At 31.9% G+C, this 18781-nt stretch overlaps 1 protein-coding gene across 2 annotated transcripts; it reads left to right on the top strand.

Annotated features, from left to right (window-relative positions):
- Positions 1-481: 481 nt before the first annotated feature.
- On the top strand, positions 482-17620 carry LOC119641643 (V-type proton ATPase subunit C). Of its 2 annotated transcripts, none has more exons than XM_038040426.1 (9): positions 482-645; positions 5523-5665; positions 5738-5891; positions 14501-14687; positions 15797-15895; positions 15978-16233; positions 16309-16406; positions 16462-16600; positions 16683-17620. In XM_038040426.1, exons 2-9 carry the CDS (start codon positions 5534-5536, stop codon positions 16779-16781), a joined length of 1164 nt encoding a protein of 387 aa, XP_037896354.1. In that variant the 5' UTR covers positions 482-645; positions 5523-5533; the 3' UTR covers positions 16782-17620. The 2 variants fall into 2 exon arrangements, with proteins under 2 accessions (XP_037896354.1, XP_037896355.1); XM_038040427.1 differs by lacking the exon at positions 482-645 and adding an exon at positions 3381-3410.
- Positions 17621-18781: the final 1161 nt, after the last annotated feature.

Consider the following 18781-nt stretch of genomic DNA (forward strand, 5'->3'; position numbering starts at 1 on the left):
AGCACAGAGTCGCTTATAATAAATAAATGGTTAAATGCCCAACTTAACAACTTAAATGGTAACGCCGTTCAGTCTGTTAAACTTAACAGAAAAAAACACGTTCAACTCTGTTAAAATGCAAAGCCATCGGCAAAACAAAGATTCAACTCTGTAAAATAGCAATATCAGTCCTCAAAGGCCTTTCGACGATCTGCGTTGGCTTTGGCAATAAAACGAAATATTAAAGCCATCTTAAAAAGTATTTATAATTTTATACTGAAAAAAGAAGAAGCCAACACAGCGCAGAAAATTTTTTTGTTAATTTGATGTAATAATTATCTATGTAACAAAACATATATACAAACAAGTTCTTATTAAAAATCCATTCAATTCATTAACATTTCTTTTGAAATAATTCCCTAAACCTTACTGCTGGCAATAGCGCAGTAGGTATCAGCTGTTATCGTTGAGCAAACACAGTTTATAAATTTTTCGCATTTCGTTTTTTGATCAATTGATTTTCAAAGCAAGAGAATTTGACGCAAAGTATATTTTCGGCAAACTTTCGTGCTCCAAACAACATTAAAAGCGATTAAAAAAGAAAGAAGTAATAAGAAATTAAAGAAAACTGTAGTAGTTTTATATCAAATTGTTGAAAAAAAAAATGTAAGTGAAGCACAATAAAACAAAATAACTTGTGTTCGTTAAAGAAAGGCAACGTGAACAAAAATCTATTGCTACCAATTCGGCCTAGAAGCGACAATAGTCGTCAACTAGAATCTTAATCTTAATAATAGTGAAAATAGGTACTTTATGATGAATAGTGAAAAAAGGTACTTTATGACCAAGAAAATAACGTGAACTTGGGGAGTCGTGTTATCTACGCAATCTGTTAGATTGGTATTGTGTAAAATGTAAAATGAAATATGCTTCTGATAGTTCCTATTGTGTTGTTTGCATAGTTATGTAGTGAGTATGTATAAGCACAAACTACCTTGATTAAAAATCAAATACAATAAAATATTGCTACAAATTTTATGCATAAACCCGTGAGCAAAAAATTTATCGACCCAAACTGTCATGTGACTTATCATTAAACAGCTGGCATGTGGTAAAAGAGCAACAAAAGAAAAATGAAATTCGCACAGGGTTGTTAAGTTGCCGTTTAGAGCTATTTAGGTGAAAAGCCTTGCTATTTGTTTTAGCGGCGAATAATTAAAGAAAACCGTTGAACTTCCAAATCGAAAAATTTAAGTTTAACAAACTCCTTTCAGACTTTAAATAATTTCTTGCTTTTATTTCTATTAAGCGCACATATTTATTTTCCGCACATAAAAGTAAAACGCAGATTAATGCGCTTCAGCGTTTATTTGGGAAATAATACAATTATTACTTAACAAACGGAGAGCATTAAGCAAATATGATATGACTTAATTTTTTTAAACTAATTCTATGTGTACTCAACCGACAATTACATGAAGCTATAATTTGTATGGTCTTGTATTCGGCCAATAATTAAATCAATCTGTAGTTTATGTTCTCTGTCTTGTGCCTACCTTACGTTATGTCTTAGTTTGTTTGTTATATCTCTTATCCTATTTACTCTCTAACTAAAAGAGAATAGGTTTTATACGAAATACTTGCCAACTATAATGTTCATTTGTTAGTTTAAAATTTTACATTATAATCACTAACAAATTAATTTTCCAAGATAGTATGGATGTCACAGAAGCCAATTTTACGCTCAGCACTCACGTGCGTTTTAACAGAAGTCTCAACATTATCAACAGAACTCAGCCATTATTAACGGAGTACTCTGAAGGTCCATGCCTTCTAACAGGAAACCCTAGACTTCTCTCTCTATTCTCAACATGTGATTTTTTTTTTTTTTAATATCAAAATAGGCATGAAGAAAATACGATTTAGGTATGATGAATAAAAAACCATATCTTAACCATGTTTTCAAAAGCAATACATACATACAATGAACAAGGACAAGCATCCTACACCATGAAAAGCTATTGTGGCATTTGTGGATATAACAAGTATTGTAGATGGCGTTTGTGGATATAACAAGTATTGTACATGGCATTTGTGGATATAACGCATGTTACGTGAATTTAAGAGAAAAATAGCTGTAGAAACGGGGTTATTGTATTTTGCTTTTGGGAATGAAAAACTAGAATGATTGAAAACTTTGCTTAAAAAGCTTTTCATTTTATAAAAATTTATTAACTAAGAAAACTTTTTCAATGAGATAATTACTTGTAAAATTTAAACAATTAAGAAATGCATACGAATAGACATGACGACAAAAAATAAAGCGCAGCATCTCTATTAAATGTTTAATCGACGAACCAATAAGACAAGTGATAAGTCCGTTCAAAATCTGATCAATTGGTGTAATCAAGTCATTCGGATTCCAGCAAACTAAATGCATCCTTATTGTAAACAGCGCAAGTGTATAAAACGGCTGTACATGAATTTGTCTCTACTCGGTTTGCTGGATCAAATTCCTCCGAGTTGAAAGGAGACCTTGGCAGTTAGAAAATGTGTTTTATTATAAGATCTGTACAATTGCAGTTTGATTCTTCAAAGTTTGAGCTTCTGCTTTATATATATGGTTGACCAAAAATCGTCTCTTTATTGCGCCGACTTTTACATTCACTTTTCAGTGAAATGAAAATTGTTCGTTCATCTAATTGCTTCTTATTTGTCGTTATGGATAATTAATTCAGATTTAGAAACTCATTGCAGCTTGAAGTTAGACTTTAGGCATTAAAACGTACTCTGCGTGGGCAAATCCCAAAAATTCCATTTGCATATAGTGTGATTATTGTAAATTCTATGAACATTTCGCACCTACTTTGAATACGTTTCTTCATTTTGTTTAACGTAACGTCCTTTTCCGGCACTTGTTTGCCTGGCATTAGTATAAAAAAGTTATATTAAATTTTGTTTTCTTTTTTTCAATGCATGTAGATAAGTAAGTTTGACTACATTCGCTAGTGCTTATATATATACCCGTTAACTCTTTCACCCATTCATTGTAGCAGTTGTTGCTGATACAACCTCTTTGCTTCTATGTTGTCCATTTGTTGTAGCTATTGCTTTGCCTTCCTTTTGTCAATTTTTGATTGATGCATGGTAAATGTTTTCGCTTAAAATATAAGTGAAAACCTTGACGAATATTTAGTTGTATTTTGATGGTTAAATGTATCAGGCTCTTTTAGAACATGACAAAGTAAATTTAAATAAAATAAATTATTTGTTTGCTGCTAAAAAATAAGCGAAAACGAGAAGTTCTCACCAAACATTAAATTCAATTTTTATTGAAAGAAAAAAAAATGTTAAAAATATATGTAAACTTCAAGTATGTTTGCAATGTAAATTTAATTCAGAATATAATTTTAACTGTGATTAATAAACGGGTATGTATAGTATAATCTAAAAGTGACTACATATATGTATGTTTGCGGGCATGCATGCGGACATGAATGAACTTCTATTGAAATATTAATAAAGAGTTAATGTCTGTCACACCTGGGAAGCAATATCTACAATCAATCAATCTATTTAATTATTTATTTCAATCGATGTCTCTTTTCCATGCAGACACTCCCCATCACCGCTCAATATGAGTTATATGTGTCTGTATATCTGTCTATTTCCACATTCGATGGGCGTAAGCATTAGCAATTCATCAAACGCTCTTAAATAACTTAATTTGTCCTTGACTAAGGAAAACAAGGAGATTTATTGATGAAAATGTATCTATGGACATGAATCTGTTGCACATGAAATGTAATAATAAGGCGGCCCTATGGCTTTATTGTTACTTAATAAATCAATAAATGAAATAACAAAATTTATATTTCGATTTCTATTAACATTTATTCATTGCAACTTTTGCTATAAACATTCAATTTAATGCCTAGTACGTAACGTGCTTTTGCAAACTGTCAACAAAATGGAATAAATAAGAGCTTTCCTGCCTTTACGTTTGCTTTGCTTTTAGAAGGAAATGCTTTTAAACTTTAAAATGTAAATCGATATCTTATGTTTAGAGTTTTATCTAAATTCAATTCGTTTTTTATATAAATGCGACAATTAATTAAATTAGAAAAATTGTTAGTCTTTCCCTTCCATTTGCTCATAGAATAAATGATGTTATTCTATATCTGATAATTTATATATTGCTATATAACGTTTCTTGTATTAAGTTTGTGCGGATAGTTGTACCGGCCTTGTGAGGATTTGCGATAAATTCATCTTTTATTGTACGGATCGATTCAGACTCATTTTCTGAATGAAGACACAAGACTGTCTGTCTGATATCTATTTATGTGTTCTTGTGTTCAACCTATAATTTGATTGATAAAATTTGGTATGTGGACGTGGTTTGGCCCAAGGACGAACGCTATAGAAAATGGTTCGGATCGAAACATTCCTTGGATTTCGCGACAAAAATCGCTTAGTAACGGTTTTTCGGAATTCTAGACTGGGATAAAAACTCTGGATCGGATGGAATAATTCTTTTAATCCCTTCCCTTAGTAAAAAAGCCTTAATTTTATCAAATTTGAAGCATGTAAGTCTATTTTTTGATAAGGGTTCAAATGAAATATAAGACTTTATACGCCAAAATCAACGCATCAAGCAGAGCATCCATAAGCAATTTGGGTAGCAAAGATTTGTTTTTAAAGATCGCATCATATCTAAGGGCTCTCATGAAAGCAACCATTTTTGTGGCGATCAAGTCTAATTTATGGTTTGTTATGGCAGAAGCACCTGGACAATAAAAAATAGCGAAGTTAAGTTAGGCCGGAGCCGAATCTTTTATACCCATCACCGTTATCTTAAAAAAGAGAAAAGGAGTAAAAGGATAAAATTTTCATGCTCTATAATATGGAATGGGTGCAACTGGTATCTTCTATTTTCAAAATAAAAGTTTTTGTCGCATAGGCATCGTAGGCGTGTCCTTTGAAAAGTTTAGGTCAATTCAAAATTTTTTCATAAATTTGTAGGCGATATTTTCATTTTCGCTAACAGGAGAATTTTTATCACAAATACTTCAAAGTTTCCCAAACAGACTGGTGGACAGCCAAACGGGCAGACATGTGGCTAAGAATTTATATATATATAATTGGAAAAACAAAAAAAAGTTTGATGCACTATGATATTTTTGTAAACGAACGGTGCAGCATCGTCCTAGAATGTTCATTCAAATTTTTGTACATTTATTTGCTTTAGTTTATGAGTAACGACGACGAAAAACGAAATTTTTATTCCTTTTGAAAAACAGACATTTTCTCAGATCAGTTAATACTGTAGGCTTGCCCTTCGACCGAATCGGTCCATTTTCAATGCCAACCTGCGTGCAAGGAATTCCAATGTTTAAAAGGAGCGTAATTTGCAATAGTCAACGTTTTGTTACACAACATTTCAAAGGATTGGAAGAATTGATGAGAAATCGGAGGATATAATAAATGAAAGTGAAAATGTATTTTACTATTGAAATCATTTGTTTTTTCTTCTAATATAGAAATCCATAAAATGTCTGAGTATTGGCTTATCTCGGCTCCTGGCGATAAAACTTGCCAGCAAACCTTCGACACGATGAACAATCTAACTAGTAAGCAGAACAACTTATGCAACAATTATAAATTTCATATACCTGATTTAAAGGTTAGTCATCATTCTTCTTCTCCTGTCTAACTTGTCGAAGAATGTGAATGTATTTCGTTTATTATCTTTCAGGTTGGTACCCTAGACCAGTTGGTAGGCTTGTCCGATGATTTGGGTAAACTTGATACATACGTCGAGCAAATTACTCGGAAAGTTGCCGCTTATCTTGGTGAAGTTCTTGAAGATCAAAGAGATAAACTACATGAAAATTTATTGGCGAACAATAGTAAGTAGAAAAGTTACATATTTTTTTTTAATTTTAAGCTTATTTTTAATAATTTTTGGTAGCTTTTCTTACACTATCTCACCTTGGAATGTTTTTAGCTTAAAAGAAAAAACTACATAAATAACTAAACAAAACAATATAATAATAGAAAAAATATTTAGTATTTTATCAACATTTTTAAATGTTTTTTAAACCTTTTTAAAGTAATTTCAAATCTAGCTTTTTATATCAATTTTCTTTTAATACGAAAGTTTAAATAGAAAAAATTTAGATAACCAAATTTGTAGGTTTTATGTTATAAAGAACTTTTCAGCATCATTCCTTTAATAGATTTAAAAACTAAAATTTTTTCAATTGAAAACATTAGGGTGTTATTATTATTATTATTACCGTTATTATTTATTATTTGTTTATCTTAAGACGAGTTCTTTTATTTTATTGTATTTAATGCAAATATTTATTTTGTTAACGATTATAGTTTTCATTTTTTTGATTTTTTTTTTTTTTTTTATGCTTACATCATTACTATCCCATTTCATTACCTATCAGAGTTGGCTTTTTATTTAAAAGAATAATTAAAAACACTATACTGGATCACGGCGCAACATTAAACACCGTACACCACCCTCCACTTATTTATATGACGAGTTTTCAAAAACAAGGTTGTTATAAACGAAATGGTCAGGAAAGTAGCACAATTCAAACGATTGCCAATAACGTTTGTCCTTGGTTCAAGACACATTAGTGTACCAAATTTCTTCAAAAAATTTCAAAACTTGCGATCTGTAGGTTGAAGACAAAAATACATGAAAAATACATTAAGCGGACAGATAGTCTTAGTGCTATAATAAAAGGCGGGTATATCTTAATTCGCTCTGCGTGTCACATACATTCGCGCAAACTTAGTATACCATATGCCAAAGTGATGTATATAAAGAGTATAATAAAAAAATCGGAATAAAAGAAGCCAGTTTGCTTCTTTCATTATTTGCTACTTTCGCACTTATCGCAAATTGTATCTTTATGCGATTTGACAGCATAATTCGAATGTTTATATAGCTTGGTTCAACTTACGTAATTTTCAAATTTCTTAAGAAGAAGCCCTAAAGCGACCTAATTTTATGTTCATCATTGAGGAAAAGGGCGACATCATAAGTCGGAGTCAAGAATAGATTTTCGAAATTAAGTTAAAGAAAGGGAGTTAAGACCAAATTTATTCTTCTACACATAGGCTTCACGCCGTCGTCTACTATGTATACTTCTATGCGTTTGGAAAAGTTCTTATACCCATACGACCTATCCTATATTAGATATAAAATAAAAAATAAAAATTATTTCAAACCCATTTTCTGTTTGTTTGTGTCGCTTTTTACAAAACCGCTTAGTTCCACTATTCTGCTTTATCAATTACCCATTTTTTCTGTTTCATTATATCCCAAAATTGTTCGAATTAGTTCTGTAAAAGAATTCCGATTTAGTAATCTAATCCAATTCTGTTTCAGTTCATTTCGGTAGCAGCAGGAATGACATGTGCTTCCGCTAATATTTCTACTCTATCTACTCTAGGACTATCAAGCAATTCATTAAGCATTATGACTTCGTTGTGTGCTGACCAAATCAGCGTATAACGTTCATTAGTTGTATAAGTTCAGATTATTATTGCTGCCACTTCTTCAAGAAGCCCATACGTTAGTTTGATTTATTTTCGCTCTCATTGAAAATAAAGTTTAAGTGTCCTTAATGACCTATGCGCACAATTTTAAATGGAATTGTTTCCCTCTGATTCTATTATACTCGGAAGTTGTTTTACTTAATACATGACTCAATAAGGTCGTAGGATGACTACTAAACGAAATGTATCAAATTTTCATGCTTTTCGGAGCGTTTTCTTGAAAGTTGCAGTAAAAATTTACACAGTTAGTTTTCTTTTTTGAATTTTTTTAAAGTCATGTAAGTCATGTGGTAAAGCAGGCATTAATATCCATTTAGACACCGACTACTTATCGGACTTATATTAAGAAACTTCAAGCTTTCATTAGCAATAATTTCTACACAAGCATTCTGTATAAGCTTGTATATAAGAACATACATCTAACTTGATGTCCGAAAACTTTAATTTAGCATTTTTTTTTTATTTGCTTTTGTTTTCTGTTTTGTAGTTGATTATTTTCTCTATGTTTTCTATCTTTGAAAAATAGTTAGTTTTTAAATCATTTTATGTAATTTGTGTGTATAAAAGTAAACATGTATGTATGCATCATTAATCAATCTTCTTTCTCTTATGACTCTCTTCTATTAATCACTGTGCCTTAAATGTTGACTGTATTCTTGAATTTTCAAATTCATTTATGAAAAGCAAAAAAATGAAAAATTCTAATTATTTATGTGTCTCTTCAACCTTCAACCTTTGTACCTCTCTCTGCGCGTGTTTTGTTAATCTGCACCTATCGCATTTAATTGCCTGTCCTTTTGTGTTGTTTTTGTTGTTGTTGCTGCTGATTTTTATTTTATACAATTGTGGTTTTTTTGCTGAAATATCTGTCTGCATTACTTTCGCATTGTAAAAATAAAAATCTTTGCAAGCCCGCTGTCATTTAAGTTTTTATTATAAGTTGATTAGTTTTAATTTTGTTTGCTTTAATTTTTCATTTAATTTAGTTTTTTAGATTCCTCTTTTGGATTTTTCTCCTTTTTTTTATAAGTCCAATAGAGAAATATAAAGGAAGATTTACTCGTTTTAGAGATAGAAGTAAATTTCTTAAAAAAATTTTTTTTACATATTATTATATATTTAAAAACCAACTACCGTCAATTGCCCTCATTTATAACTCTGTACATCGAATATATTGCACGTGCATACGTATTCATAGGTGCCGGACCATCTGATGATAGAATATCTGAGAATCATTCAAAATTAAAAAATCAATCATCGGGTCTCTCAAATAGTCTTAGCACAACCACAACTACCTGCTCTTCTTATCAAACAGTAGGAAGCTGTTTAAATAATTCATCGTGCGAAGCATCCGAACCTCTAACACCTGCATGTAGCTGTAATAGACTCGATGAGAACTCAACCGATCTATATGTAACCTGCGCATGCGCCGGCAATGAATGCCATATCCCTTCGCTCACTTATACCAATTCAGTGAATGAAACAACTTGTACACACAATTTATCATCTTCAACCGACAAAATTAATCACAGCCTCAGCCATTCGGCATATGCACAACAAACACATTATTTAACATCAAAAATCCTTAACAACGCTGGCACAGGGAGTCCCGTTAATGCAAAAGCATTGTCAACCGTACCAGCAAAAACATTCACTTACGGTAGAAATACTTACAGTGTAAATAATAATTCCGCCTCCACATCAACTACTCCATTGTGGATGTTAGGTAGTAAAAATATCAATAAACGGTCGTCACAACTGTACCATCGTCAACATCATCATAGATATTTTCATAATTTTGCTCATTTTACGGGACTCTTTACCAATCATAGTCATCATTCCAATTCTAATGAAACGTTGTACTGTGATCAGCAACAGATTAATCGGGTGAAAAACCCGGAACATGAGCTAGAAGTTGGAAAAATCACAACAGATACAGATAATTTTAGTAGTTGTAGTTCAACTACAATACATCACACCGAAAGAAATTCAAAATCCAATAATGATATAAAGGATATTAATCGCACTCTTAATTGGTGGCTACAAAGACATGAGGCGCATTCACCCAAGAGAAGCAGGTACTATAGCAGAAAATGAGAATTTGTTCGTTTTAAAAAAAATTGCAAAAGATCAAATCAACGTTCATTCTACAAGAACGTGTTAGAGCCAGGAAATGTTTTCTAAGTAAAGACTTTTTAAAATTACAAATAAAAAAATAAGTAAAGAAGTAAATATGAAGGCAGTTTGGGAATATTTTGAGGAGAAAGACAAGGACAAACAAAGGACAAGAAGATATATCTGAAACAGTTCAGCATCTTGGTAGTAGAGCTAGTCAAACAGCATGTCAACATATATACAACATGTATGAAAAGCTTTTTCTACCACGTGATACATTGCATGGTTTTTGTAGATTATATATATGAAACACGGCATATTTCTGTAAAATAATCGACTAATACCGCCATGCAACATGTGGCCTTGAACTTTGCCACCTGCCTTCGTGAGCAAAAGTGCCCTTCCATGGCATCTGGGTTGATTGGAGTACACATTTCTGCTGGAAAACAAAGGTATTGAAACAAAAATGGGCGATTAGCTCAATTCATTCCGAGAATACCGGCATTAGCGACCGCTGATATTCTTTCCTATTTTAAATCTGTTTGTTTAAAAAAAATTAGGCGGAGCAGAAACAGTGTAGTAAACAATTAATGAATACGCCGAGTATGGAAATATAGGAAATTTCTATGAAAATTTCTTATGTATATGAAGTAGTCGGGAATGTGTTCGATTTCAAACTCAATCATAGAGTGATTCCACTAGTGGCATAAAGTGCATACGCGAGGTGTGTTCAAAAAAACAGGGGAGTTTATGTTTTTTTCGAAAAATACTTATGTATTCATCAATATCTATTTTGTCTTCTTTAAAGTGATCCGCCTTAGCTATAGTATACTAATGCCTGGTATTTTTCCAATTCCTCAAAGCACGTCTGGTGTCCGCTTTTAGGTATGGCTTTATTCCTCTTTCCATTACCTTTGCCTCGGTAGTCGTGGAAAGACTCAGTCCTTTCGTGGGTCTACTCATTTTTGTGAACAGCAAAAAGTCACAAGATGCCAGATCCGGCACAAGCAATAACGTATGAGCTGGCGCGTTATGGTGGTGCAATATCCATGACTGGTTGTTCTACAATTCCGTATCGTTCGTATTGCTTCACGCTAATGGCGCATAACTTTAAGGTAGCACTCCTTAAAGACGCAACGACCTTCTCACTTTGCACCACGCCATGGCAGTTGACGAAAAAAATTAGGCAAAATCTTCACACTAACGTGGTTAACACGAACACCTTCTCGACCTTCTATGAAGCATTTTTGTCTTTTTGCTCAAAGCAGACTTATCAAATGCCAGTGTCAATATGTTAAATGAATTGGACCACTTTATTTTATTTTCATTTTATATTTTCAATTTTCGTGGACTACGTACATTCGATTTTTTTTTTCTTTTTTGTCGTTGTTTTTTGTTGTTGTTGACGTGACCGAGCACACCAAAACACGCCCAACCTTTATAATGTCAACATTTTTTGAGTGCCAACACGACAAAAAAGAAAAAAAAAGAAAATCGAATGTACGTAGCCCACGAAATTTGAAAAGTCACGTTTTTTTTGAACACACCGCTTATATGTCTGCCAGCAAAGATCTAATCTGCAAGTGACATTTACAAAAACCTATTTTGTAAATCGTTAGCATTACTTTGCTGGCTTTTGGATGTTTTTTTTCACCACCCCACAATTATTGATATAATAACTTTTCAAAAAACGCCTTTGTATGGGGAGTGGTCGAGTTCCACGCTGGGTTTTTCCCTATTTTTTCTCCTTCCTCAATTTTTGTTTTTTGGCAATACACCATAAAGAAATATATATGTATATATATTTACACAGCAATCATTCATCTTCGAGATTAATAAATTTAAATGCTGGATTTAATTTCACATCAACCTCTCATAGATCTTCACCGATGAGTAGTTGTTGTGGCAATAGTCATGGACGCTCCAGTCCGGATGTCGACTCGAATGAACCACCATCATTACCGACCAGCCCACATCCAGGTTAGCTGGGTCATTCCATCTTCCTTCAACTTCTAACTAATCACTAAATTGTTGTGCGACTCGTTTTAATTTTTTCTTGTTTTCTTCTTGTATACTATTTTCTCTTAAATTATTTCCCTTTAGTTCATATTTTACTATTCCTTTTCCAGCAAGCCATTTATGTGTGTCGATGTGCAATATATATGTAAACACGTTCTCCACTCCAAAAAGCACTAATTTTTTCTTTACGTTTTCTCTATATAAAGTTGTTAAAATTATTTAAATCGAAAAATAAAAAAAATGATTATATATATATGAATATCCTAACGTTTCGATAATAATATATATCTGAATGCAATAATATGTGGATGATGTTGAAATCGATTAATTGGAACTAAGGAGATTATGCCTATGTTTACTAGGGCCAAATAAAAACTGCTTCTAATCAATTCGTCATCTACTACGCCCACCATTACCCAAAATTACATACAAATTCTTATGGCCAACGCTATTTATTTGTATTATGTGGGGAGTGGCCGTAAAAATGATCCGATCCAAACCATTCTTGGCTATTTCTGGTCTTGAGCCGAAATATTTCAGGTCAGTGCACCAAATTCCATTACAATATCTCAAATATTTTGACCTATAGGTTGACTACAGAAAACATGGACATTCATCCAATGGACGAACAAGTTAGATTTTCGTGCCCTACACCTACGTGTGGTACAGTGTATATTAAGATAGTGCGATCGTATGTAACACGTATAACGGCTTAAAATGGACCCAATTTTTATTATATCGATCGGTTTCAGAATCATAATCTCAATTGATCTAAATCTGTCTGTCCATCTGAAGTCTGCCCATGTAAAAATATTTTCAAGCTACAGGTCGCAATTTTTGAGATATTTCGATGAAATTTGGTACTGTGACGTGTTTTCACCCTAGGAGGAACACTATTGAAAATGGTTCGAATCTGTCCACAAACTATCCTAAAAAGCCGTTCTATGGAAAAAAATTGCAATTTTCAAATTTTTCTTACCAAAAGTTGCTAAGTAGTAGTATTTTAGAGAACTGAACTTCATACGACAAAAAAGTATAGCTTTCGGTGCTTCATGATAAAAATTATATCACAATGGTAATGTAACATATAAAATTAACTGTAGCTAATTTGGACCATCTCTGCCTATTTTTTGTATCCTACCCTAATACGGATTTTCACGAAAATTGATCCTTTGTAGAGGACAAAAGTTTAAATTTTAATATGTCGTGATGAAAATTGACTCTTAATAGTAACTTCGTAAAAAATAAGAATTTTATTACACAATATGGTTTATGGTATGTAACGATCGGCCTTGCTCGACTCTAATGTTCTTAATTGTTTTAATGAAAAAATGTCCGTGTGATGATACTATTAACACATAATGAAATGTGTTTCTATAATGACAAGATGTTATTGATCTGATTTGGTCTAGGAAGGATTTAGTCATATTCCATAGAGAAATCTACAGGTTTGCGTAGACCTGCCAAATCGAAGGTCATTTCGAAGTGCCGACACGTGTCATTGAAAAGCTAGGTTGTCCGGGAGAGATGGAAGGATATGAAAGAAAATTTCGAGGAATTTATAGACCGACTTCGGCTATTTATTGCTTTAGGGGAGAGGATCGAAAAAGTGGTTTGATCCGAGCCATTCCATTTGTGCTTGGGCCAAAACGTGCGTGTGTCAAATTCGATCAAACTATCCCAATATTGGACCGGCAAACATAAATTGGTCTAACAAAAGGTGGATCTATCTCAACCCCTCCTGCATGTTGCATACATCGTCACAAACTTAATGTACTTTTATGCCACAAGTGGTGTAAGCTAAAAAAAGGGGCAAAGCGATAAAACCTTGTCGATAATTTATTTAATTTGTATTTAATAATTTTATTTTATTTAACTTTTTCAAGTTCTACTAGGCTCTTAAAGAAAATTATTTCGCTGTCGGGTTTTCAGAGTTCCTCATAGAATGTGTTAAGCATAGTCATTTTTACACTACCATTATATAAATAAATTCTGTCATGTGTATGTGTGTGTATGTATGCCTTTGTTTAATTGTTATTCAATTAAATTGTTGTGCTATGTAAATCGGTCAAATCTCGTGGTCTAAATAATTTATATTTTTTCTTAAAATCCTGCATATATGTGTACTATCTTCATAAAATTAGTTGCCTTATTGCATAAATATTGATTTTATTTTTTTTATTATTAATTAGTTGTGTAATTACGTTTTTTATTCCAAACCTTTGTATCAATATGAAAAACGAAAATTTAATGAATTTTGTGATGCGTGCATGAAGACAGAAAATATTGCAAAAACGAGTAAAAACTCTATAGTGACAAAGTGGTCTGGATTCTGACGCTTTTTAATAGTGTTATACCTTAGGCCAAAACAAGTCGATGTACCTAATTTACAAGCTTAGATCAATTCAAAAAATGATTCTACAATGTGACCTTTTAAATAAAGTCTACCAATAAACGAAATATTTCTTGTTTCATCTTTATCTTATCACAAAAATCGCCGGAAAGACAGACAAACCAGCTTAAACTGTTGTATAAGTCCGGGTACACTTAAGGTACGCTTGTACCACAAGCGATGTAGGGTATAAAAATCTATAGTTTTAGATAATATTCAATAAAATGTCGCGACACAAAGGTTTGCGAATATTGCTGATCTTTTTGGTATCTCTATCCTCGTATATTATTGTATTTTTACTTTTATATATAAAAATGATCATCTATGTGTTCCTTAGTAGTGATATGACGAATGATTTCGTGACTGGTTTTTAATTTTTTTTCTGTTTTTTGCTTTGCTTTTATCGTTTAGCGGATTTATCAATATATCTTATCCGTTTCCAATGGGATATGGCTAAGTATCCAATTAAGCAATCGTTACGTAATATAGCCGATATTATATCGAAACAAATCGGGCAAATCGATGGCGATTTGAAAACGAAAGCAACAGCTTATAATAATTTGAAGGGAAACTTACAAAACCTGGAGAAAAAGCAAACGTAAGTTAAGTAATCCCATTTGTTATACATGCCACAGAAGTTACAATACTTGGATATATTCAACACAAAACACAAAACAAATCATAAAATGCATAGAATTTCGGAACAGCATTGGATTCGGAACCAACTTATCATTTTTAGCTCAACTTTCAAAAGGTCATAGAAATAACGACTATAGAGAAGTGACGCATACTTGATTTCGTCTGAAATTTGCCCACAGACAGATAGTGTTCTGGCTAGAAACGTTGCAATAATAGCTAAAATAGTGTAACCATAACTAGATATTGTTATGAAATTTATTACAAATATAAATGTGGGGCATCTAAGCACATGGTGTCAAAATCATCATGAACGTCTACAATTAAAACAACAGCCTTGTAAAAAAAGGAGAAAAATTCATTTCAAAATTCCTTATTATTGATGGGCTCAATGTTTGATACAGATCAAGAATATATATATATATATATATATATATATATGCACATGTTACTTTGCATTGTCTGTAAAGTTTCCTTCTGCAAAACAAAGCAATTAAATCCTAATATTTTGTAGTATTAATAGACATAGCCTAGCTTTTCTATTTTTCTATAGTAATCGCAGGATCATCCATGCAATACACCTGCAAGTTTACATACCCTGCAGCCCTTGTGAGTATAATAAGAGTATGCTAAATTTATGCGGATATAATGCAACACCCAGAAGGACTTGAGATACGGCCACCTTTTATTATACTGATCGATTGTGAGCAGAAAACTCTATAATCTACGGGATATTTACAGATGTTTGCCTCTTTACTGAATTTATCAGCGTCCGCCGTCCACCAAGCTTGGACTGCGATACTTGGTAAACAAACACTTTATGACCTCATCGTACATTTGGAGTAAACCTGGCGTATCGCAGAACACATAATTTAATGAATTTCTTCGGTAAAAGACATTTCCCAATTCCTCTCTTCGTAACTTTCATTATTTTTATTTTTTTTTGTGATGCTGGCATTCCGGAACAACATCGATCATAAGATCGACTTGCAACTTATTTACTTTTGCGCAAACCATCCCTGACATATTATGTTGTTTTAGTTATTTATTTATTTTTTTTTTTAATTTCAGAGGTAGTCTGTTGACTCGTAATCTAGCTGATTTGGTTAAAAAAGATCATTTCATATTGGATTCTGAATATTTGACTACTTTGTTAGTGATTGTGCCAAAGTAAGTGTTTTTCCTGAAAAGAATCATTAACTAAATTATTTGTGAACCGTGAGAGCATTCATTTCACTTCTTATTATTTTAGAATCCATTGTCAGGAATGGATTGCTAATTATGAAAAAATCACCGACATGATAGTTCCACGCTCGTCCACACTAATCACTCAGGATAATGATTATTGTTTATACAATGTTACTCTGTTTAAGAAAGTCACTGAAGAGTTTAAATTGCATGCACGTGAAAAAAAATTTATCGTACGTGATTTCGTTTATAATGAAGAAGAGTTGACAGCCGGTAAAAACGAAATTACAAAACTGATTACCGATAAGAAAAAACAGTTTGTATGTGATCCATCAATAACATTTGTGCTTACTTTTAAAATATAATGCAACTGTTTACTTTGTGTATATAAATAGGGCCCTTTGGTTAGGTGGTTGAAGGTGAATTTCAGTGAAGCTTTCTGTGCTTTAATACATGTGAAAGCCTTACGCGTCTTTGTTGAATCGGTTTTAAGGTAACTTATTTCCTTTATTGTAAGGTATAATTGTTTATATTTTTTCATTTCGTAGATATGGTTTGCCAGTCAATTTCCAAGCTATACTCATTCAACCTCATAAAAAGAGTATTAAACGTTTGCGTGAATGTTTGAACCAATTGTATGGACATTTGGACGGTTCTTCCGCTGGTGCCCAAGCCAGCGGTATTGATGTAAATAATATTAAAAAAAATATCTAAAGTATTCAAATATGTAATCTAAAGAATGAAATTCTTTTTCCTCAAATATTTGCAGAATGTCGATATACCTGGCCTGGGTTTGGGTCATGCTGAATATTACCCTTATGTATCCTATAAAATCAATGTAGACATGATCGATTCGGGTAAAATGTAAAGTACGAAAATTTACAAAAAATTATTGTTTGAGTTTCCGACTAAAATAAAAAAAATTATTAAAAGTAAATGTTAGATACATGTACGTATATTTATGTTGTGTACTGCAAATCTATATAGCACAACAAATTTTAATTTCTAAGTAAAAATCCAATAAAGAGCAGTTTATTATTTGTTTTTTTTTTTTTTTTTTTTTTTTTTTTTTAAAATCGGTAGCGCACTTAATTAAAAAAGTAAAACTTATGTTTAAGTCAATTTTGCGATTTGATTATTCATTCAGTTCAGTGATATTATTGATTCCCCCGGCTCTATATATTCACATTTTAGCCATAAAACTCCTTTATAGAGTTTATAAACTGCGTTAAGTTATATATATATTTGTAAAGTTTCATTGAAAAGTTAAAAAAAAGATAATAGAAAAAACGTATAAAGTTGAAAGTGTATAAAAATCAGAGAATAACCGTGCCCTTCCTTTTTATTTAACGTTCCGCTAACAGTATTTAGAAGATAAGTATAAGCGCACCATATAACAACAATGCTTTATATACGGGTATACACTTCACACATCAGAACAATTGATGTCTAAATTTAAAAAAAAATTTTGTATATAAGAACAAAAAAATGCCCGAAAAGCTCAAACTTAAACTTATAAATCAATACGTTCAACATACCAAAAAAACGTTAAAGTTTCATTTTAAAGGATGTATTGCGTTGAAACAATAAAATCAGAAATGTTGTTATCTGGTTAAATAAATTACTTATAAAGTAATATTCGAGGAAAAGTTCACTCAACAATAGCCTAATAGCTTCACGATTGCTTAACATTCAGAGAAAAAAAAAGTCGAGTAAAGCGCAATCTAAAACTAATTAGAAAATCCTGTCTATTTCTGTAATATTTTATTTTTAGAAGTATATGAATTGATTAATTATCATACCAAGTGCATGCATGTTTATAATAGGAAAATGTTCTTCTTTTTGCTTAATTTTAATATAAAATAGCAACTTTGCAAACAAAAAATCTTAGTTTTTATAATATTATATATATAAATATAAACATATATTTTAATATATATAGAAATATTTTCAAAATTACAAATACATGCAATGTGGACAAAAAAGACAATTAACTATTTGTGTTGCAACGGTAAAACGGCAACAAAATTTATCAATAATAATGTAAATAATTATGTAAAAAAAAAAAGAAAGCCAAGATAATAATGAAGAAAGCACAGAACACAAAACATTCCGAATTCATTCGTTTTTGTAAAACCAGCTCAAAAAGCGGACTACATATTAACGAGATATTCAGAAGTGTAGATGGAAAAGGGTAAGTTCTTCGATTACTTCGATTGCTATGTTTCATTCTCAAAACTTGTCACACAGATCCTAAGGTTAAAGTTTCTTAAACAATAATTGAAAAAACCAGATTTTTGTTCATCACTTAGAAACAAAATAAGGCCAAAAAAAGATGAATTCATCTTACGACTTAATTATTATATTGTGAGGGCCTGTTTTTGCCCAAAACCTGGTGCTGCGGTAGCCCAGCGTCTCCAGGTTTCCTTTCACAAGAAATTTCTGCAAAGTATTCTTTTCTTAGAGAATTATATTTCAGGATTTCTTCGTTTACATTTACAATTTCCTTTTCTGTATCAAAGGTAAGTTCATTTTTCTTAATCTAAAGGCCTAGCACCACCATCGTTGTAACCGCACGTCCACTCCTTCGCTCACCTCGCGATCAACTCCCTCTTTACTCTAACTCACAAACTTGACTAAACCTCGGCTTAAGCTAACTATTCTAGTTTCACTTTACTTAATTTCTTTTTACTGTAATTCTAACTCTTTTAGTCGAATTTACTCCACAGCCACCTCCTCAGAGACGGAAAACATGTGAGGCTAAAACGAGGGACGACTTTGGTTCCTCACAATATATACAAAATAATATAAGCAACCTACCATTAAAAGAAATAGAACAAGCTTAACTGTCAACTTAACCTGCATAAA

This window comes from Glossina fuscipes, unplaced genomic scaffold (assembly GCF_014805625.2).
Source record: "Glossina fuscipes isolate IAEA_lab_2018 unplaced genomic scaffold, Yale_Gfus_2 155, whole genome shotgun sequence".
Taxonomy (NCBI): Eukaryota; Metazoa; Arthropoda; class Insecta; order Diptera; family Glossinidae; genus Glossina; species Glossina fuscipes.

What these genes read in the sequence shown, in the direction of transcription:
- LOC119641643 (XM_038040426.1), top strand. Translation starts at nt 5,534, where the DNA reads ATGTCTGAGTATTGGCTTATCTCGGCTCCTGGCGATAAAACTTGCCAG. An exon ending in AACCTGGAGAAAAAGCAAAC is followed by an intron (nt 14,688 to 15,796) that starts GTAAGTTAAGTA and finishes TTTTAATTTCAG; the next exon opens with AGGTAGTCTGTTGACTCGTA. An exon ending in TTTGTTGAATCGGTTTTAAG is followed by an intron (nt 16,407 to 16,461) that starts GTAACTTATTTC and finishes TTCATTTCGTAG; the next exon opens with ATATGGTTTGCCAGTCAATT.